Source organism: Prosopis cineraria, unplaced genomic scaffold (genome assembly GCF_029017545.1).
Source record: "Prosopis cineraria cultivar Desert tree isolate PC_DT_omini unplaced genomic scaffold, ASM2901754v1 PC9, whole genome shotgun sequence".
Taxonomy (NCBI): Eukaryota; Viridiplantae; Streptophyta; class Magnoliopsida; order Fabales; family Fabaceae; genus Prosopis; species Prosopis cineraria.
The window spans coordinates 32485919-32508895 of NW_026555340.1; the positions used below are offsets into that span (position 1 = coordinate 32485919).

General features: G+C 35.2%; 3 protein-coding genes and 1 pseudogene across 7 annotated transcripts; 2 read left to right on the top strand and 2 right to left on the bottom strand.

Annotated features, from left to right (window-relative positions):
- The first annotated feature begins 1923 nt into the window (after positions 1-1923).
- LOC129319782 (pre-mRNA-splicing factor SPF27 homolog) lies at positions 1924-4755 on the top strand (annotated as a pseudogene).
- A 3983-nt stretch (positions 4756-8738) lies between these two features.
- LOC129319222 (protein PLASTID MOVEMENT IMPAIRED 1) lies at positions 8739-11882 on the bottom strand. The gene has a single exon (XM_054964221.1). The coding sequence runs from the start codon at positions 11730-11732 to the stop codon at positions 9138-9140; it is 2595 nt and encodes an 864-aa protein (XP_054820196.1). The 5' UTR covers positions 11733-11882; the 3' UTR covers positions 8739-9137.
- A 1650-nt stretch (positions 11883-13532) lies between these two features.
- On the top strand, positions 13533-18213 carry LOC129319355 (cyclin-dependent kinase D-3-like). Of its 3 annotated transcripts, none has more exons than XM_054964399.1 (7): positions 13533-14106; positions 14646-14944; positions 15030-15138; positions 15740-15916; positions 16329-16564; positions 16643-16945; positions 17713-18213. In XM_054964399.1, exons 1-7 carry the CDS (start codon positions 14002-14004, stop codon positions 17768-17770), a joined length of 1287 nt encoding a protein of 428 aa, XP_054820374.1. In that variant the 5' UTR covers positions 13533-14001; the 3' UTR covers positions 17771-18213. The 3 variants fall into 3 exon arrangements, with proteins under 3 accessions (XP_054820374.1, XP_054820376.1, XP_054820375.1); XM_054964401.1 differs by having other exon boundaries at positions 15866-15916; XM_054964400.1 differs by having other exon boundaries at positions 13537-14106; positions 15740-15865.
- A 347-nt stretch (positions 18214-18560) lies between these two features.
- LOC129319209 (protein DETOXIFICATION 16-like) lies at positions 18561-20543 on the bottom strand. 3 transcript variants are annotated; one of them, XM_054964209.1, is made up of 7 exons: positions 20363-20543; positions 19825-19911; positions 19670-19726; positions 19351-19589; positions 19137-19256; positions 18945-19031; positions 18561-18842 (listed from the first exon to the last, which is right to left on the bottom strand). In XM_054964209.1, the coding sequence occupies exons 2-6, from the start codon at positions 19887-19889 to the stop codon at positions 18958-18960; spliced, it is 555 nt and encodes a 184-aa protein (XP_054820184.1). In that variant the 5' UTR covers positions 19890-19911; positions 20363-20543; the 3' UTR covers positions 18561-18842; positions 18945-18957. The 3 variants fall into 3 exon arrangements, with proteins under 3 accessions (XP_054820184.1, XP_054820183.1, XP_054820182.1); XM_054964208.1 differs by having other exon boundaries at positions 20052-20543; XM_054964207.1 differs by having other exon boundaries at positions 19825-19958; positions 20052-20543.
- Positions 20544-22977: the final 2434 nt, after the last annotated feature.

Sequence of the window (22977 nt, forward strand, 5' to 3'; positions counted from 1 at the left end):
AATTAACTTGGTGGTAAAGAGAAACTAAGTGTTGTAATTTGATGAACAAGTATCCATTCAAGAAAAAATAATTCTTATTTTTATTCCAACAAAAACAAATTCCATTATTAACAATTTCAAAAATTTAATTTGGCAGAGAGAGAAATAAGTGTTATGATTCGGTGAATAAGTCACTATTTGAAAAAAATATGAGTCACATTTTCATTCTAACAATAATCAATTTCTTTATTAATAACTTTAAAAAATTAACTTAGTGATGAAGAAAAACAAAGATCGTGATTCATTGAATAAGTTTTCATCTGAGGAAAAAAAATAATTCTCATTCTTCATTCTAACAACAACCAATTTCTTCATCAACAACTATAAAATATGAATTTGATAGAGAAATTGTTATAGTTTGGTAAACAAGTCTTCATTTTAAAAAAAATAAGTCTCATTCTCATTTTAAAACCAATCAATTCCCCCCATCATAATAAAAATACATTAGAGATAGTTTTATTTTTCACAACAAATTTTAATTATATATAAGTCTTTTGATTTTGCAGAGTAATATTAAAATTATTTAATCTTATAATGTAATTAATTGTCATTGGGCGTTCTTGATTGTGATTTTCCCATATCAAAAGACAAGTCCTTTGATATTTTTTAATTTTTTGTTTTCATGCATGCAGACAAAGACCTTTTTCGTTAAACTGAAATTTAGGTTGAGAGGGCTCAAGGGTTAAATGGGTTGAATGGAAGCCGTTAGAGATCTCCCTCCCATGCTTTGTCGTTGCAATTGTGGCTCAGTCGCACAACGCACGCTCCCCGCAGGTAAAAATCAAGTTACTCCTCGTTGATTAAAAAGAATCCAGTGATAGGGACGCGGAAGCAGAATCGTGCTAGTTTAGGGACAGAACCCTAAAACAACAAAAACACAAGAACAAAAAGAAAGGGACGAAATTTATGACGGAAATAAAGAAAGGTATGAAGTAAATAATAGGATAATGATCAAGGCGAAGATCCTCTAAAGCACCTGCCTCTAGGAACCTCAACCTTCGAAGGCACTATAAGAGTTGATCACGCTTTTGATCACGTCTGTTTCTTACACGGAATGCCACCATAAAGCACTAAGGCTCACAAGAGTTATAAACTCTAAAATGAATAATTTCATTCAACTTCTGTCTTGTTTACAATAGGGAGCATGCCTAATTTATATAGGCTCATAGAAAAAAATATTTTCTAAAATTAAAACCCTAATTTTCTAATACTAAAAGGAGAAATAATATAAAATAATGATAAAATATTCAACTACATAATTTAGGAGATGTGATCCTAAAATTATGGGATTACAAAATTTAGAAATTAATACTATAATTAATTCTAACTTTTGACTAGACTCAAAATAAAAAATCAAATTAAAAGACTATTAAAATAGGAAATAATTTAGGAGACAATCAAGGGATCATAAAAGATTTAAAATCATGCCACCCTTGACTTTTTCACTAGGGTTTCATGCCTCTCCTTGCTTGTTCATGCCTCTCCTTGCTTGCAAGAGGCTCAACTTATAGTCTTCCTTGCATTAGACTAAGGTTTGCATCTCTTGAGCTTGACTTTTCATGAGTTTGGATTTTAAATACATTATACATGTATAGATGCTCTCCTTTGGGCTTGAAAGGAGTGCCCCAATGCTCTTCAAGCTCTTGAACTTCTTGCACAAGACTGAACAAGGCTTGCTTCATGGTTTTAGTTCGGGCTCTTATCATTGGACCTCCAATATGTTGTAATGGGTCTTTAGGTACGTTGGATTGGAAGTATTGAGCTCCTTGCATGTCACCATACTCATGATTAACATCTTCAAGCTTCGTTGCCATTAATGTTATGTCATCTGTGCCATAGGTCCATCATCCAGTCTCCGCACTTTGCAGATTTGACACCGTAACTATGGCGGATTAAAACAATGGAGAAATTCTGGTGCTAGAAGCTCCACCTTCTCATGCTCGGCCCAGCGCTTCGGATGCCGAAATCATTGATGCGTTGCCTTACATCGATGACGACTACGCCGGCCCCAGGGTCAAGGCTGAGGTTGACCTTTTTCGAGGAAGAGATGCGACCCAGCTTTAAGAAGCCTGCTGATTTTCTCAATGACTTGGCCCCACCACCCAAGTTCAATTTTGACGTAGCTTTGCCTTTTTACTGTGGGTTCACTTCTATATCTTCATCGTCACCTATGGATTATATTTTGGGCCTTGTTCCCGATGTTACTACTCGCTGCACTTCTGGAGTGTGCCATTGTTTTCAGCTTCTTTTCTCCCTCTCTTAGTGGGGTTCATTACATCTTCTGTCCGCTTTATGAGTTTAGGTTGGACAAAAAAAAAAAAAAAAGAATTTGCGTTCTATCACAGTGCTTAATAGATAATGCAATACATAAGGTGCAACTTTGGGAGTAGCACTGACTTTCCCTGTCAGTTTTATTTTCTGCGTAACGCATTCGTGTTAAATTCAGTATTCGTCTGACTCACTGTTGAATTGAAACAAGGTTAGTGAAGAATGCCATGCCAAATCATTTCTGATTGATTCGTGCATTCTGAATTCCAGGACTACCCAATGATTGCAAGAGAGTATGAGTGTGTACGAGCTGGAAGGCCTCCTGTTCTTCTTGATAGTCTGCGATATGAATTAGAAATGACGCCAATGAATGAGAGAAATGATGAAGCTGCTTGGAAACAATGGCTTTAGAGAGCGCAGCGATTCCTACAACATCAAATGATCAGGTCAATATTTTACGACGTAAATGCTCTATCTAGAGTTCTGTGAGTTTCTTTACAAAGGGAAAATCTAAGCCCTTGTGGCGAAATAGTCATATGTGCCATTGATGTAGAGCCTTTTTACCTCTTGTACTTGCGGATAAAAACCATTGCAGTGAAAAATTATAGGTCAGCATAAGCCCGTGGATTTTGATATAGTGAAAAATTATAGGTCAGCATAAGCCCGTGGATTTTGATATAGGATGGCATTGTATTTGACAATGTCATCAAAGATTTTATTTAATTTGCTTTCATGATTACCTGACCCTAAAATTTTGAAGGAGGTTCTTCAATTCTTTAAGCTATGAAGTGTACTGTAGTGTCACCGTTTGCAATGGATGTCAATCTATGTTCCTTAAAATTTTTGCAAACCTTTTTAAGATTTACCTCCTTTAGAATCCACACCGGTCAAAATTGTCTTCCAGTTCTTACAATGATTGAACTGGTCAATCTGCAGAATGGAAAATTTGGATTTATTGTTAAAATATGGTCCTGATGCCTGGAAGCTGCGCAATCAACGATTAAAAGTATACTTGTCAAGGTTTGTCTGTGACACCTATGAGTTAGTTTCCTATCTTGTTTTCAACAAACAATTGACTTTTTCTATCGTTTCCTACTTGTTATCAATCAATTTTCTTGCATATTGACATGTAACTCTAGTGCTTTATTGCAATGCCTATTCTTTTACCGACTATATAAATTTTTTAGCCTTTAAGGTCCCAACAAGCTCACCTGTCTTGGGTTCCATGTGATGACACAAGCTTACTTGTGATGATATGAAAAGATGATATATATATATATATATATATATATAATATCTGTGGCAGAGCAGGTCACTGACGTCTGAAACAAATCTATGCTTTGTTCTTATAAACCAATCTATGCATTTGTGGATTTGTAATCGTGACTTTTGTAAATGCATCAAAATATTATGCTGGAGCTTTATAATGCCTATTCCCCACATGATTCATAACTTCATGCTTAGCATGGTCTTGACTCCTAACCTACCATTGCGTTATCAATTTTTAGAATGCAGAAATTAGCTCAGGAACAAAATGAAAACATTGAAAAAGTAAACCGTGAAAGGAAATATCGTCAGGTGATTTGACTTTCTTTTCCATGTTTATCTGTTCTTTTTTAAAACTCTACTAACCATTTAACTCAACTACCGTTTTTTTTTTTTTTTTTGGTAATCATCATCATCAAAACACTTCATGTGAGCTTATTGCCTTGTCCACACAATGGAAGGAACTTTGTCAGAAAAATATAGACATCCAAGCTGCATGTGCTTCAGTTGAAAACCACATAAAAGAACTGAGAAGAGAAGCAGCAGAAAGGTGGCTCTGCTATGTGAAGTTTTCTTACCTTTATCTCATTTCAATTTCAACTAGTACTGGAGTTAATTTGTTCTTATTTTAGGGGTTGGAACCTGGATGCTGTCACTGAAAATGGCCATATATTTCAGAATCGTAGAGTTTTCTTAGAGTGCTCATTCGCTCACAGTTCATGCTTCATATTAGTCTCTTTTATTAACTTTACTCTTCAAAGACTTAGGGAGCATGTCAGGGATTGTATCTTTGCTATATGCCTGTTTTCTTTATTCTGTTTTTATGCCATTGCATTCTCTCTCTCTCTCTCTCTGTGCGTTGGTTTTGGTGGTGGGAATTTTCTTTTCATTTTCTTTTGTTGTTGTTGTTGAGTGTGTGCGTGCTTCTTAGAGGGGGGATGCACATTCACAATTCAGACTGGCAGTTTTTCTGGGTTCTGGAAATCTGCTTAGAATGTTCTTTGCTCAATTGCTGCATTTTTTTTTCTCAGATTAAATTCAATAACTGACTGCAAACGACGAGAGTTGTTGTTAATATCCAATTATGCCGCAGGATCTCATCATGTTGTTGGTGCTCGCTGCTGCTTCAAACTGAAGGATGATCATGATCTTAATCTTCCATTCTCGTCATACCTACTCTAATACGGTGGGGGATTTTGGGGGCTTGGAGGGAGGCAATGTATTTGAAAGAAAAACAAGATCCTTTTCAGTCTTTGGATAGAAAATTTCTCATCCGGCGTTGCTTATGGGAAGTAAAGTTCTGGGGACTGTTTCTCCATGGAGTGGACATAACATCTCAATCTAAATTTTTATAATTAATTAAAATTAATAAAAAATATATTTAAAAGTAATTAAATGAATTAAAAAATATTTATCGATTTTGACTTAGGATATAATTTAAGATTTTTAAAATATATATATATACACACACACAAGGGGGAAAAAAAAAGGAGCGATAGCCCACACCTTTCATTTTTCACTTTCCCTTTGTCTATTCTTTTACCTGTGCGATGCAAACCAGAGTGCGAGAGCGAGAGGAGAATAGCGATCGTGCGAGAGCTCTTTTTGGAGGTGAGGTTCTACAATGGGATGCTTTAGGAGTTATTTGAAGTTTTTCAAGTGTTATAAAAATATATTTAGTCATCTATTTTTTTTAGTTTTTAATTTTATGAAGGTAAAAAATTTAAAATTTGAAAGAGGAATGAATTTATGATGAATAAATGTAGTTGTTGGGATTGTTAGTGGTATAATAAATATTTGAGTATTAATTTGTTTATGAGATTTGAATTTAAAGCTTATGAGTTAAACCCAGTTTCTTACGGGTGAATTTTTATTAAATCTAAAAATACAAATTAATTTATTAATATTTAGATGATTAATTAAAATGAGAAATAAATTATTATGATTATAGAATGATGAATTTAGGTTTGAAATTGAGTTTATGATTTTTAGGTGTAAATTTTTGAAATAAAAAAAAATTATGATAATAGAAAATAGTTTAAAAGGTTGATTTTAGCTTATTAATATTTATTAACAATTAAAAAAGGACTTAAAAATTTTATTTGTAGATACTAACTCTAGACTTGTATTAATAATGAGATTATAAATTTTATTATACTCTTTATTAGAATATAATTAGAATTATTTTATTAGTTTCAATCATTGAAACTAATATTTATAAATAATATAAAACTAAAATATAAATTTATTTTTGAAGTTTTTATGCAGGTGCATTTGATATCTCAAATTTTTTTGGCATAACTTGACCTCAATGTTTTTCAAAATAATACAATGTCACTTTGGTCTAACAATTTGACCGTGTTGTCTATTAGTCAATGAAATTTAACTATTATATGTATTGACAGCCATGTGATATATTTTAAAAATAAAAAAATTGAGAAAAATCCACACACTTCTTTGTGCTTCTTCAATAATCTTCTTTGACCAAAATCAATTTTTTTTCCAAAAAATCTCAAAACCTAATAAAATTGTAAAACTAGTTTGAAATCTTCTCTACCAACCATGATCCAGCTACAAAATTGTGAACCCAGCCACAAATTCTTCATTCCATCCCCTTTCTCTAAATTAGAATGAGCCTGTGAAATTGCAAATAATGGAGAAACACATATTGGTAACTTAAGGGAAAGGGTTGCTTAATGTGCATTATAAATTCCTTACCACAATAAAGACATAGATCTAGACAAGTAAATTCAAAAACTCCATAAAAAGCACATTAAAAGATAAAAGCAATTGAACTATGGTGAGAGAGTGAGAGAGGAGAGACAATAAAATTAATAAATTCCAAAACAAAAAAGCAAAAACAAAAAATGTGGGTTTGGAATGATGAACAAAATCATGGCAATCATGCACACAATGATGCAACATGACATTGTGCTTGAGCAAATCATTGAACAAATCACATACCCATACCTAGATTAACAGACCATTGTACTTAAGAAAATTGCAAATCACATACCTAGATCATAGACGCAGACCCAGATTGACAAACCATTATGCTCAAGCTAAAGGGGTGAACCTTCAAACCAAATCACATATCAACAAACATATCATACTCGAGCTAAAAGGGAGAACCCCCAACCTAGATTACAAATTAATGAACCCATTACGCTCGAGCTAAATCAAGCCTTCAATAGCTTCTTTACCATCATAAAATATCCCCACCTTAAACCATTGCTCTTCCTTCAACCAAGCAATTGAAAAATTGAAGTAGGGATGAAGCTCGTCGATGGCCTTAGGAGCAACTAATCTGAAGTGAAGATGGTGATAAAGCTCAAGAGGGAGAGAGAAGGGAGAGATAATAGAAGGTGGATAGAGAAGAGGACAAAGCTTTTGATAAGGTGGACAGGGTAGAAGAGAGAGAAGATGATTCAGTGGAATTAAATTATAGACCTATTTGACATGTGGCATGCCACCTCAACACTGGATAGTCAAACTAATGGTCAATGTCTAGTTTTATTGATAGAGGGTGACATTGTATCATTTTGAAAAACATTAAGGGTGAAATTGAGCCAACAAAAACTTGAGGATACCATATGTGAATGTGTGGAAAATTTAAGGGCAAATTTGTTCTTTAGTACAATAATATATTATGTGTGAATTGTATTGTTGGTGAAGGTTATAGTGGAAGAAAAACTGTAAGGAATAATTTAGTGAAAAAGCCAAAAGATAATAATGTTTTAATTTTTTATTAGTATTGCTTCATGTTAATTGTGCGACTATTGAAAAAATTGTGAATTTATTGATAAATTATTTTATTATGTCTATAAAAAAATTTAAATATGTATAATTATACAATGTTGGTATGCAATTGTTTTGTTCTTGTGAAAAGTGTTGGAAGACTTGTTGTATTTTTGTGCCATGTGGTACGCTCCTATTGGAGACTTAATAGGTGGCTTATAAAAGCTTGAGCTAATCTACCTCTGGCTAGGTAATTTGGCATTAAGTGAGGGTTACGGCTCAAGGTTAATGGAGGGAGATAACGATAGTTGTTTGTCATATATTACAATATCTCTTGTATTTTTGTCAGAATTATATGATTGTTGTTTTCCTACCTAGCAAATACACATATAATTATTTGCATATATTGTCATAATTTGGCTTTATTTATTGGGATTTTTGAATCTTATTATATGGTTAACAATTTTTAGGGGAGGAGCCATGTGTGATATGTAGAGGAGCCCTTGAGACTTATGATGTAGATTCACTATTTCTTTTAGGTAATTTGATTTATGATTTTAATGATGTTATATTGCCAATGCTAGAGTTTTTTATTTATTGACCATTATATAAATGTAATGATGTAATCATACTCTTCAAACTATTTCTACTTTTGATAAACTTCAGATGATTGTAATTTTGATGTTTGATTTATTTTGAATGGTTTGAAAAGGGATAATCAAGGGGCCATATAACTGGCTTGTTTTGAAAAATGATCAAGTTGTCTATCCTAGTTGTTGGTTTATAATTTGCACTTGTTAGGAGTATAAAGTTAAAAAAATATAATTTTGGCTTAATGGCACATAGAATGTTAAAATTTATTTAAAATTTTGTGTTGTGCAAACATAAGCTAATTATTGAATGCTTTTATATTGAATTTATTGATGTGAGATGTTTTAGGTGGTTATAACTGAACTATGATTGTAAATGTGTATTAGTATATCAAAAATTATTTTGCATTATTTGGCAAGATTGATAGGTGATTATAAAATTTTAAAATGCATAATTATTTTTATTTTTCTTATTCTATTGTGTTTATTATATTCTTAATTTTAAAGAAATCTTTTGAACCTTGCACACTTTTTTTGTTTTTAAATGCTTGGGATCTTAAACTTTAAAAATGACAATTTAAAGAGTTTAAATTATACTTTTCATAATAATACTTATTTATTTAGTTTAATTATTTCTATCATGATAGTTGTTTTAAAGGTATACTATTTTATAAAATTATATTTTATTAATTTTTATTATAGTAATGTTTCAAGTTACAAAATTATTTACAAAAAAAAATTAGTTAACTTCTGCTTATCATGGTAGAAATTTTTTTTATCACAGTTAAGTTAATTGTTTAAGAAAAAATTTAAGGTATGACAGTGGGAATAACACAATTTCAACAACTTTCTAACTAGCGAACAGTTGCTTTACATGCTAGTATGAACCATTTACCATTGCCATCTTTATACAACTTGTTTCTCATACATCAAGACGATCAAGGAAACAGATTTTGCAAAAAAGCTATTCGTCCCGTGGAAGCTAGCTCTCATTAGCCCATGCCCAGCATGTATTTTGAGTACACAAAGGCACGCTACGATCTAATTACAGACAAATTTGCAGTAAAATGTATCTTATATATGAGAGAGAGAACTTTATCTTTTTATATATATAAAAAAAAAGGAAAAATAACTAATGAATTAACAATTATAGTTGTAAATAATGATATTTGCAGAAATGGTGTCCCCATAGGCCTGGCGTAATCAAGTACTAAAGCGCGAGGAGCAAATTAGGAATTACTTAACAAGTTTGACGTCTGGATTCCTCAAGGGTTTGAGCCACATGTCAGCCACGATTCGCGAGGAAATACTCCACAACAAGTCTTGTCCTTTGGATGATTGTTGCTTCCCCTTCTTCCCTCCCTTCCCCAGTCCAAATGCAACCAACCATTGCATCGCTGTTAGCCTCTGCTTCTCGCTGTCCCATCCGCTTTTCTTCTTGCCACTTCTCAGCTTGAAGCCTCCCACATGCATGCTTGTCACCTTGAATCTCTTCTCTTCACCGTCACCATAATCATTACCTTCTGGGTCTGCAATTGTTGCGTTGATAACTACCATCACAGGCCCTCCAACTGCTTCATACCGTCTTATTGGATCCCGAAGTTGGACCACCATTATCATTGCGATGTTTGCTGCTTCACTCTGATCCCCCATCCATTCTTCAAGTGAAACTGCAGAAGCAAAAAGATCTTTCGCACTATTGCCTCCTGTTTTTGTGCTGAGAGGTGACACATCGAAAGGAGCTTCTTGCTCAGCCATGTCAGCTTGAATTTTCAATGCCTCAACCGCCATGGACTCGATTTTCTGCAGCGAGAATGCCGGAATTTTCTCTGCTGTTAGCGGGTTTTCATCAACATTCCACAGTCCTGTTGAAATTCTCTCCTTCCTTCCTTCGCTCATCGCATTTGCCATGCTTTTCAGTGCAGAAACTATACGAGCAGCGCTTGAACTCGCTCCTTCCTTGTTTCTTCCTTGTATGATGGCAGAGGCAATGCCTTCAAAAGCTGTCTGCTCTGCGGTTTTGCCCATCAGTTCATCTATGGGCATTAAGGTGAAAACTTGAGAGCTAAGTTCATCAAGCTCCGTGCTAGCCAGTTTCTGAAATAATTCAAATCCACTTGAGGATTGATTCCATGGCAACACAAAAGGCTTCGATATCTGCATTGCTAACTTTGGAGTGTCTTTTCTGGCAACAACATTATCTAATGGGTTCATAGAAGCCAAGCAACCCCCATCCCTTGTTTGAACTACACAACCCAACCCCTTGCCAAGATCTGGAAGATACACTTTGGACTCTTCATCTGCAGCATTCTTTTGTCCTTCAAGTTTTAAAGGAGGAACTCGAGGCTGATTGGTTTTGTAGTGGTGTCCACCGATCTCTTCATCCTCGAGCATTTGAAGAAACTCCCTCGTCACGGTTTCTTCATCTGCATCTAATCTCTGTGATTCTGTTTCATCCTCGGTTTTTAAAGCTTTATTATCCTCTCCCATCATAGACTCGAGAGCTTTTATCTGCTGTGCAATTGAATCAAGCTCGCTTAATCTTGTTAGGTTTAGGTGTAACTGATCATGCACTATTTCCTTGACCACCTCGCTAGAAGCCGACTTTACGTCCATTGATTTTTCAGTTTCCTTTTCTCCATCTTCTTCCTTCTCTTGAACTTCAACTCCTTTGTCTACAACCTCAAAATCGGGAAGATCAAAATCCTCCACATTTGCCTTCTGATCATGGGATTTTTGGGCAGAGGTAGAGGAATGCTGAACAGGGTTGGGATCATCAAGATTCAGATCGTCCATTCCCTGAATATCTACTTCTTCTCCTGCCTGTGACTGTGAGGCACACCAAGTGTCGCTCTTGGTCGTTATTCTTGGACTAGGCATGCTGAACGATGTCTTGGATTGTTTACGAGCAATAGACGATGATAAAGTTTTCAACTTGTTGGATTTCGGGTTCTCACCTTGGTTACAAATCTCAATCCCTCCGTCTTTCTCCATGATTTGGAAACCTAGCTTCAGAACTAATTCTCCTCCTCTAGCCTTCCCAGAAAGACTAAAGCTCGTATCCCATTGCCGAACCCGCGTGCCCTGCTGATTTTTCTCAACGGATTCGTCTATCAGCTGGCTCAAATCCACGGAGCTCCTTCCAAAATCAACCTCTTTAGCGTCCACTGCAAAAAGATAAATCCAAAACGGACGTGGCTCAAATTTAAGCCTCTGCTTTCCACTCCCATGCGTGCAATAAACGTGGCATCTGATGAACAGGGTCTCCTCGAAGTCAGCAGCTCCTTGCGCAACCCGAGAAGGCATTGTCTGGACAGCTCCATCCTTCGTCTCCTTCTTCCTAACACAAACAGAAAGCCTGAGTCCGTTCATTGAAGAGGGAAGGCCCTGTGCGGCGACGACTTCGACAGAGAACAGACAACTCAGTTTCTGCATTCCAATGTGAGAAAGAGCTCTCATAGGCTTCCAGCTCCAAATTCCTTTCTTCTCGGCCGAAGCTGACCTCTCATCCAACCGTTTGATTTCAGGCCGAGTGGCTGGCGAAGGTGCTGACTGGGCATCCTCAAGCTTCGACCTCGACCGCCACGGGGACAAGGAGAGGCGACGACTACGAGGTTTGGTGATTGGTTTGTCTGCGGTGAGGGGAGCGTCGGCGTCATCATCAGCTGAAGGGATGGAAGGGAGTGAAGATCGCGGGAGAGCGAGGGAAGCAGTTCTTCGGGTGGGGGCAGGGCTGGAAGTGTGTGTTTGGTAAAGGGATTGGCTGAGAGCCTCCAATTCTTGAAGCAGCTGGGCATTAGAATTTCTGGCGGCGGGGTACTGAGATGCCATGATATGAATAGAAAGAAGGTCGCAGAGAGAGATGAAGGAGAGAAGGAGGATAAGGGGAGGAGATCATTTCTCGGGGAAGGGTCAGGCTAATGAAGTTGAAGGAGGAGGAGCATAAATGAGACAAGGGAGGCGATGGGTGGGAGTTTCTGAACCAGTAAAATTGAACGGATGGAATGTGTGGATATAAAAGATGAACGGTGGCATTCCGTGGTGGCGTGGGGAGCAAGACGAACATGAAAATGAATACGCACGTCGCAGGCTGGCCCCATCCTATTTAATGATGGTTATCACTGTTGACCAAGTTTCCCTCCCGCCGTTTCACCTGCTCTTCTTCTTCCTTTTACCCCAAGCACGCCCTCTGTGTTACTGTGCTATCCGATACCATACCAGTGACGGTTAAAGGAGACAGTAACAGATAACCATTAAACAGAGTTAAGAATTTGCGGATGGTTCGTGAACATAGCCCAGGAGGAGTGGAGAGTCATCAAATCTTGTGACTAGGCTCGCGAGTCGTCTGTGTGAACTTCTTCCTGCGCTCTCCACGTGTCCTTGTCTAGAGGGGTAGTGTGTCTAACTAAGCGATGGGCTCGGCCCGCGTCCTCCCAGGACTGAAATTTTGTCATGGTTCTGTTTCATTTTAAAAGCCGTCGTAAATTTAATTATTGAGTTACGATGAATTTTTGGCCAAAAAAAAAAAACGTTGCGATGAATCGATGATTATAATTATAATAAAAAATAAAATAATACAGTCACAACAATCATAATTTAAAGTTAAATACATAACAATTATAAATTGCTTCTAAGCTACAAATATTGTAATAACTTAATTATTGAATTACATAATTTAAATGGGAAGATGGTTATGTAAAAAATAAAAATAAAAAAATAAACAAAAATATATGTGCTTTAACTTTAACTGAATATGTAATATATTAAATATTAATAAAAAATAAAAATATAATAATATATTCGGAAGGAAATCGGGTCAATCAGTGAGGGACAAACATCAGCACCTCTAATCTAACTTTTCTGGCCTTTTGTTTAGCTGTGATCATTTCGCTGTGTTTAATAAATTTGACTTATGTTTAAAAAACTATGCATGTGATGAAATAGCCTCCCGAAATAGCCTGATGTCAGTGCAATCTCATAGCACTTAAATTGAATTTAAATTTGGGGAATGGCATTTAAATGTTGAATTAATAATGGTTGTGTTTTCAAATTTTTATTTTAAAATATAAATTGTAAATATCCATTCAAATAACTGCAGACAAAATTTATTTTTTATAAATTTTTGTGTGGAAATCCAGCTGTTATTACTTCACTCTTCTAGAATTTAATAATATAATTTTTGGTATTTTAAGCACATTTACATAAATAACCTTTAACTTTTTTTGTTTTTAAAAAACTTTCTCCCAAGGTTTTCCAAGGATCTGCTTTGGACTTGGACTGGCAATGTGCAAGTGTTTTCGTATGTGGGGTTAGTATCATATCAACGCTCTTTTTGTTTTTCGTTCCCTTCCCCTTCTCATTTAAATAGAGATAAATTAAAAGTTTATTTTATTTTTAAACAAAATGTGTGCTGTTTATAACAAGGCCAGATCATATGACCAATGCTCGAGTGTACGATGCTTATGAATTATGAGGCATGTTGTTGGCCCAAAAATAAAAATAGTAACAGGCATGTTGATTGTTAGGGGAATAAGTAGTATATATATATATATATATATATATTTAATATAACTAAAGACCATTCTCAAAAAGAATACAAAGAAAGTTAAACAAGCTAAAAAGGAAGCCAATTCATTCACCATCAACCTCCTCCGGATAACCAAAGTGAGAGATGATCAAAGTCACACAAAAAAACGCTCGCAAAAGTCGGTTTTTCTGGCAGCATGATGCGCGATACTAATAATCTCTAAAAGCAAAATTAATAGACACTATCCATCTCCTGCTAAAGAGGAAGTGAAATATTGAATCCCATAAAACAGCACTTGTTTTCCAACGAAGTATCAATTTAAGCTCTATAATTCTTAATTTAACAAGTTTGTTCTACAATTTATAGCCGTTGCTCCCCCCCTCCTTTCAGCTGCTCCCGGCTCATTCTTTCTTGTCCCTGTGAAGTCTCTTATGGTCTTTCAACGCTTTTCTCGCATCCGTTGTTGCTCCTTTTCTGCAAAACCCTAATTTGCTTGGAATGAGTCACCTTTGAATTCCCCGTTTTCAAGGTGACTTAACTATACTGCTGTTCACACGATAAATAAACACCAAAATGTCAGACCTCGATCCGTCCAAGAAAGTGGCCGATAGATATCTCAAACGTGAAGTCCTTGGTGAAGGTACCTATGGAGTAGTATACAAAGCCATTGATACCCAGGTAAAGCGAACCGTATTCTATTCATCCTGTTCATTTTTCTTTTCTTTCTTTTTAATGAACAAAATTATGTGGAATTTGTTTAATCGTAGATTTTTTTTCTTCCTTTGGTTGATTAAATTGCGTGAGTGAAGAGGATTTGGGAGAGAAAGACGGGCTTCATTTGGCGTGAAGCAATTCGATGCATCGGGGGAAAGAAAACATCTTGACAGAGAGTCCGACAATATTGCGAAAATAGACTTATACATGCTTTCGGTTGCCTGTCTTCCAAAATTTGGTCTAGACAATTTGTTTAGCTTAGGTTTTAACCATTGGCTTGAGATTACTGCAAAATTGTACGTTGGTCACCGGGTATGAGGAAGCAATTCTTGTTCTTCGTATAAATTTCCAGATCAAATCTTTTGTTTTATGACAATTTATCTTGTCTAGATATGAATGCGTTTACGTTTTGATGAACTGGCTTACTGGGCTTTTAATTCAATAGTGGTCGCAGTACCTATATCTTGTGTCGTTCTCAAAACCTGTATCTATTACTTGAACAGACAGGACAGACAGTTGCAATTAAGAAAATCCGGCTTGGCAAGCAGAAGGAAGGGGTAAATTTTACAGCCCTTCGAGAGATTAAAATACTTAAAGAGCTCAAAGATCCAAATATTATTGAGTTAATTGATTCTTTCCCACATAAAGGCAATTTGCATCTTGTCTTTGAATTCATGGAGACTGATCTTGAAGCTGTTATAAGAGACCGGAATATCTTTCTTTCACCAGCTGATATAAAATCTTACCTTCAAATGACTCTCCAAGGTCTTGCTTATTGCCACAAGAAATGGGTTTTGCATAGGTAGAGGAGCTGTTTTGGTCTTCACAATGTTATTTGTTACTTGCTTTCAAAGTTCTGACCTGAAAAGATTGCACCTTTCTTTCAGGGATATGAAACCAAACAACTTGCTGATAGGATCTAATGGACAGCTGAAACTTGCAGATTTTGGTTTAGCTCGAATCTTTGGGAGCCCAGACCGAAGATTTACTCATCAGGTTTGTTTCTTTTCATATAATGGCATGTTAACCACTTTGAGCATGCAAGTTTCATGGTATTAGTACATTTAGTTAGAGGCCATTGGCAGTGAATGTATTTTCTTCAAAATAAAACTTATAGAATCCTCTATAATACTCTAACTTTATATCTTGAACTTCATAGTTCCCACAGACTTTGGATGGTTGGAGTTTGCAAAATTGGAAGGGGATGTGCCTTAGACCGGGTTATACTTCACTTTGTTGTTGAAGTTTAAAGAAAGTATTGACTGCAATGCATTGGATTTCACTTTTAAATCTTTATAATTATAGCTTGACTTTCTCTCAAAAGCCAAGTCTCAATCATTTTAATGGTTTTCTCCCCCTATTGTGTATTGCCTTAAAAAATGGGAATACCAAGGGAGTAAAGTTTTTGGAGATTTAACGTTGGAACAGTGGTGTGATAGTATACCGAGTTCTGGTTCATGCGTTTTATATTGTGGTTCTCTAGGATAATCATATATTATTGTGGCTCTGAGAAGTGTAGTGCAATATGTGCATTTGTCTTTTGCACTTTTTGTTGATGAACTTCAAATCTTGAATCTTGTGCTAATTATGTGGATAGGTGTTTGCTCGTTGGTACAGAGCACCTGAGCTGTTATTCGGTACCAAGCAATATGGCTCAGGGGTAGATGTTTGGGCAGCAGCTTGTATATTTGCTGAACTTCTTCTTCGTCGACCCTTTTTGCAGGTAAGCAAGATCTTTGTTATATCACAAGAAAGGGGAAAAAAGATTGTCATGGTGGGTTATTACATTTTATGGTTAATAATTGGTACTCTGAAGTAGATGGATTTTAATCTCAGCAGTTAGCCTGGGCGTTTCAACATTTTAACTTTATCAACTTGTTCAAATTATAGCTAAAAAAAACCATTCGAAGCTGTTTACTGAGCTGAGGTCAGCTTAGAAGCCGTTAACTATGGTGTTTATGGGCATTATTGAGTATTATTTTCACTTTCATTTTATTCTTACTCTCATGTGTGCTATATGGTTATTTGTGCGCGTTTTTTAAAAATTAATTGTCAAAGTTTGTAGATGTAATCAATTGATTGCATAGTTTTTTCTCTTTTTTCTCTTTTTTTGTTGTAATAACTTGTTTCTTGAATTAAGCACAGTTCTTATATTTTTTTTTATATTTGTTGTTAACATTTGCTAGGGTTCAAGTGACATCGATCAATTAGGTAAGATTTTTGCAGCATTTGGGACGCCAGCTCCTTCTCAGTGGCTGGATATGGTATACCTACCTGACTATGTTGAGTACCAATATGTTCCTTCCCCGCCTTTTCGTTCTTTATTTCCAATGGCAAGTGATGATGCTTTAGATCTATTGTCGAAGATGTTTACCTATGATCCAAGAACTAGAATTTCAGCTGTGCAGGCATTAGACCACAGGTATGTGCCTTTTATCACTCAATAAGAAATCAATGACTTCCTTTTGTTCCTAATTTTGTGTCTTCTTTTTTCCATTAGGTACTTTTCCTCAGCACCTCTGCCCACAGAACCAAGCAAACTTCCTAGACCTGCCCCTAAAAAGGAATCTAAGGTTTCTGATTTCAATCCACATGAGGGTCCTACTGTACTATCACCTCCAAGAAAGTCCAGGAGAGTGATGCCAGGACGTGATGGGTTTGAAGAAAATTCATTGCGAGGTGACAATGTTGGTGACTTCAGGCAGACTGCTGGTGATAATACTGGCAAGAGTGAACCAGCACCAATGTCAATAGATTTTTCTATCTTTGGATTGAAATCTCCAAACAGACCTACAATTAACAGGTAAAACAATTTAGATCTTTTAGTAATTTTAAATGGAGAGCTTAAGACCTATGCTCATTGTTTTATTTTTGTGGCTGGGAGTTTGAGTTTCTAATCAAAGCTTCCTTCCCACTTTCTTCGTTGCCAGTGAGCAAATATTATTTATTTCCAATGCATGTTCGTTGCAAATTTAGTTAATGTGATGTCCTGAACCAAATGGGCTCTAACAGGCATCGTATAAAAATTTATCAGATTGGTCCATCTCGATTAATTTCATGTATAGAGAAGTTAATTGTCTAGCTGATTGTTTAACTAAGAATTGTCATACTTTTCTTAACGACTTATACATCTTTGATCAAAAACCTCCTTTCTTAGTTGGGTGGTAGTTGATCAAAGATTTGTTGGTGTTGCTTTTTTGCCTTGTACTGCTACTGTTGTTGGTGGATTTCCGTTTCGTTAAAAAAAAAAAAAAAAGATTTACCAGATTCAAATCACACAGCACTTTAAGTAACATTAATTGTATGCAGCAATTTTCATTGAACTTTTGTAACAATGTTAATCTACGGTCTTTGATCTCTGACTAGGATCCAAATTTGGTGTTGTTTGAGATGCCTATTATATACGCGGGTGAGGCTCACGATCAAATGCAATACGGGGATGGGAATATTGAACTTGATTCCATCTTTTGTTATAATTAATAAAATTGCATTATGCCGGATGATTGTTTCTTTGAATTTTACTTTGTACTCGACGTTAACTAACTTTTGTTCCATTGTATGGATCTGCAGTGCTGATAGATCACATTTAAAGAGAAAATTAGATCTAGAATTCCAGCAGCCAGAATGAATATTCTTTGACTGGAGCTGTCTATGCAAGGGACACAATTGATGAAATGTAGTGAATACTTGAACGCTTAAAAGGTGTCCCTTGGTCTTCCCAGACGAGGCTACCTTGGATTTGTAAATGCTCAAAGGAAGAAGTAGCAGTGGCCGAATATTAACTTCGTACTTGATCGCAGTCCTGACACCTAAAGTTGATCTTACAGAAAAAATGAGAAGTTACACAGCAGTACACTTCATCTCTCTCTCTCTCTATCTCTCTAACCTGAACACTGCCCCACTGTTCTTCATTTTTTTTTTTTTGGTTTAACGTTTCAGAGAACTTGTATTTTATAATGGCGAGGGCATTTTCTCGAGTCCTTGCTCTGCTTGGGGAACTGAATTTGAACTCGAATTTGTTGTTGAACACTGTACCCTCTCCCTTGTTTCAGATAGGTTATTGTCAACTTCCACCATGGCTCATTTATTTGAATACATAATGCTTAAATTTTAGCTGCTTTCCCGCAAATTATGGTGTGCCATGTCCACTTTTTTTTTTTTTTTTTTTGGCCAAAGCCATGTCCACTTCATTGTTCCAATTTCTTGATTTTTTTTTTTTTGGGGCGTGAAATTTCTAGAGTTACGGTAAGATTAATATATTGAATACTAAAATTGTGTTGACCTTGAATAGTCAATTTCTCTCTCCTGTTAATTTTTTTTAATGTCTCACTTCCTTTTAAAACAAAATTAAAATGTGTAATAGTAGTGGCTGAGGTTCGAGCTAGCGTACAAAAATTCTAATTAATTTTCTCATTTTTGTAAGGATTGGAAATCTTTCTTTTATTCTCTGCATTACATTGAACTAGAAGGACTTTTCTAGCCATTACAGACTGAACTAGTCTCTTCAGTTACACCATGTTGAAGCTAAAGCGAGCAGCATCATCGATACAAATGTTGTCCACTGTGACATGTTTACGCCAAAAGAATGGTGTAAGGTTTTGCCTTCATAAGGTGTCAACTAACGTAAAGACTTGACAACTTCATGAGACTATGCCCTCTGTGGTCGTTGAATCACCCACTCTATCTTTAGCTTTCATTGCCTGAAAGGTAAGGGAGGATTTAAAAAGGAAAAGGGGAGGGGGAGGGGGGCTAAGCACATGACCGATAAAAGAAGAGGATGAAACAAGAAGATCAAAATTCACCTCATTGTCCCAATCAGTACGAACAGTGATTATGAACAAGGATAACAATTGAACGAAGAGTGCACATATGATCCCCAACCAAAGTCCCTATATTGTAGTTGTAGCAGATAACAAGATACAGGTTATTGCATTCTTTTTGACAAAATGAGAAAAGTTAGCAGAATCTATGCGCTACGAGAGAAGGGACTTCACCTTGCCACCAATGTGCAAGACAAAAGCAAGTATGACAGCCGATGGAATCCCAACCAGATATTATGACCCAAGATTGACAAAAGCTCCAAGTTTCTGCAAACCACATCCTCTTTGCCGTGCCTATATTAGAGTCGCCAAATGCAATATACCACTTGATCAAATTTTATAACAAGTAACTCTCGCTAAATGCATAAAACAATTGAGGATGAGGAACCTGAAAGAACGCATTGAAGTCCATCCAGGAAGTTGGATAAAGCAAGAATTGGCAACATGGTTGCTACATATTTGACTACTTCTACTTCCTTGCTGTAAGCGTGTCCCCAAATATTGCGTATTAGTATTAGCACCGTTCCGATTAAGATGCCCTCAATAATGGCCATTACTGGCACAACACACACTGCTAATCGGGCAGTACGTGGATGACCAGCTCCTAGTTCATTTGAGATCCGAGTGCTACAAAATACAACTTACAATATTTAACAGATGTGCATACTACTTCCCTATCATTCTGAAACTTCATAAGCACTACTCACCTTACAGCTCCACTGAGTCCAAAAGGAATCATCCATACAATTGATGCCGTGTTAAGGCTGATAGGACCAAGATAAGGTTGATCCAAACATTAATAATGTCAAGTAAAGTAAGCATGATAATTGTGAAATGTACTCAAATTCCATAAGAAACTAACCAGATATAGAGCACTGATATTTCCAACTTTGGATTTGGAAGTAGGCCAGACAAGAGAACCATCATTTCGAATGACCATGTTTCCTAGCTGCTCATCAGCCATGATAATGTCCAATAGAACATTAAAATTTCATACTACAAGGGAAGTGTGGTTTTGATGGAAGCAACAAAAGGTAAGTCTTTATCAACTATGATTGATAGTACTAAATCGTGAGAAAATGAAATTACCAAACCATAACAGCTGAAGGAATGGCTAGTCTCAGAAAAGTGAGTGCTATGCAGAGCCTCTTTTGAAAAACCCAACCAAGTTTTAGCAAATGATGGAGAAAACTTCACATACAGTGACAACATCAAAACATTAACCCAATAAGATATAGCATTCGCCAAGGCAGCTCCTTTATATCCTAGTCCAGATTTGAGTACCATAATGTGACATACAGGAATATGCAGTAAATTAGTAACTCCAGAACTGAAGAACAATGGAAATACAATATTTTGGCTTCGTAAAAATCCGTTAAAGCATTGCAGAAGACCGTTACCAAAAAGGCATGGAATCATGAACTAAGCATACTGTCCTGCTTCTATAGATATATTAGGATCTTGGCTAAAGGCAACTAGAATAGATCTCGTGTTTGCCCAAACCATGGCCCGGGGAATGCTAACAATCATAAGAACTAGCATGGCTGTCTGCATGTGTATCCCCAACATGTGGTGCTGCTCTGCACCATATGATTGGCCACATAAGGTATCCAGTGCACTAGCCATTCCAACCTATTTGAACCACAGAAGGGAGAAAAATATGAGATTAAGATATAAGTATTTGGCATTGGAATTAGAAATGATGCTAGTGAAAGACTTCCACGTTGAAATCAAAATATTACTTTTTAGTTTGTGTTACAGATTAGATATTAGCTTAATTAGATTTATAATCATCAATGCTATTTTGAATACCAATCTGCGACTTGTATATTTTAATCCCCTGCTGGGTTCAAAGCCTTCATGATAAAGCGTTCAGATAGATAGTGTAACATCTCAATTTAAATTTTAATAGTTAATTTGGGTTAATAGAAATTTTGAAAAATATTTAGAGGTAAATAAATTAGTAAAAAATGATTATTAAATCTAACTTAGGATATAATTCTAAAAAAAATAATATAAAATAAATAAAAAGAAATAAAAAAATAATAAAAAAATATTATTAAATTATTATTATTATTATAAAAAAACAAAAGAAAAGGTGTAAAAACAAGAAAGGAGAAAAACAAGGAAACTTTCCGCAGCCGCGCATCAATAGTAAAATAAAATAATAAAAAAAGAAGAAGAAGAAGAAGAGAGAGGAAATAATTTAAAAAAAAAAGATGTGGGACCCACTAAATTTTTATAAAAACTCACCTGTTCCTTCATTTCTTCATTCCTTCTTTCGTGCGTGAGCTGAGGTAGAGAGAGAGCATCTGTGAGCCAAGTTCACCGGTGCTGGGTTTTAAGGTAAGAGTTTTTAATAGGATATTTAGGGTGTGATTTTAAGCTTTTCAAGACTAAGTAAGTGTTCTAAAATTTTTTCTTAGTCATCCTTCTTCTTTGGTTTCTGAGTTTGTAGTGGTAAAAAATTTAAGATCTGGAAGAGGGATGAATTTATGTTGAATAAATATGATTTTTGAGGTTGTCAGTAGTATAATAAATGTTTTAGAGTATAAATTTATTGATGATCTTTGAATCTGTGACTTATGGATCAAATTCTAAACTAGATCTGAAAATATATGTTGATTTATTGAGGTTTAGATGATTATTTGCGACGAGAAATGAATTATTATGGTTATAGGATTATGATTCTAAGCTAGAGACTCAATTTTTAATTTTTGGGTATTTTAGGTACGAATTTATGAAATAAAAAGAAAATTTTGATAATAGAAATTAGTTTAGAAGTTGATTTTTAGATTATTAATGTTTATTGATAATTAAAAGAGGAGTTAAAAAATTTTACTTAATAGTATTAACTATAGATTTGTATTAAGATTGAGATTAGGAATTATGTTATATTTTTAATTCTATTATTAGAATTATTTTATTAGTTTCAAAAATTGAAACTAATATTTATAAATAATATGTTATTTGTAGATTATATTACTGGTGAAGATTGTGGTGAGAGAGAAATTTTAAGGAATAATTTATTGAAAAAGCCACGAGGTAACCATGCTTTTAATTTGTGATTAGTGTTACTTCTTGTTAATTGGGTGATTATTGAGAAAATTATGAATTTTGTAATATTGTATAATTGTGCAATATTATTATGAATTTGTTTAATTATTGTGGGCGGTGTTGGGAGACTTGCTATTATTGTTGTATTTATGTGCCACGTGGTACGCCCCTATTGGAGCTCAATAGGTGGCTTGTAAGGGTTCGGGCTAATCTACCTTTGGCCGAGTAATTTAGCACCGAGTGAGGGCTACGGCTCGAGGTTAATGGAGGGATATAAGGATGGTTATTTGTGTGTATTGTAATATTTCTTATATTTGTTGGAATTATATTATTTTTAATTCTCACTTAGTAAGCACACACTTAACTATTTGTATACACTATCATAAATTGGCTTTGGTTACTGGGACTTTTGAGTCTCATTATATGGTTAACAATTTTCAGGAGAAGAACCACGAGTGACACGTGGAGGAGTCCCAGAGGCTTAATGGTATAGATCCACTGTCTCTTTTGGGTATTTAATTTATGATTTATAATGTGTTATATTGCCAATAATAGGGCTTTTTGTTTATTGTCAATTATATGAATATATAAATGTAATTATGCCTTTCAAACTATTTCTATTTTTGGTACAATTTGGATGACTGTAATTTTAATATTTGGTTTACTTTGGATTGGTTAAAATGGCATGATTATAAGGCCAAATAACTGGCTTGTGTTGAAAATTTATTAAATTGCTTATTTTACTTGTTGGGAGTATAAGGATGGACAAATGTGATTTAGCCTAATGGCATGTGGGAGGTAAAAATTTATCCGAAATATTATAGTGTGTGAGTTGAAGCCAATTATAAAATATTTTATATTGAAATTATTGATATAAAAATGTGTTGGGTGGCTGTAACCCAACTATGGTTGAGTTAAATTATTTAAAAAAAAATTTTGGTGTGTTACAAATTTTTGG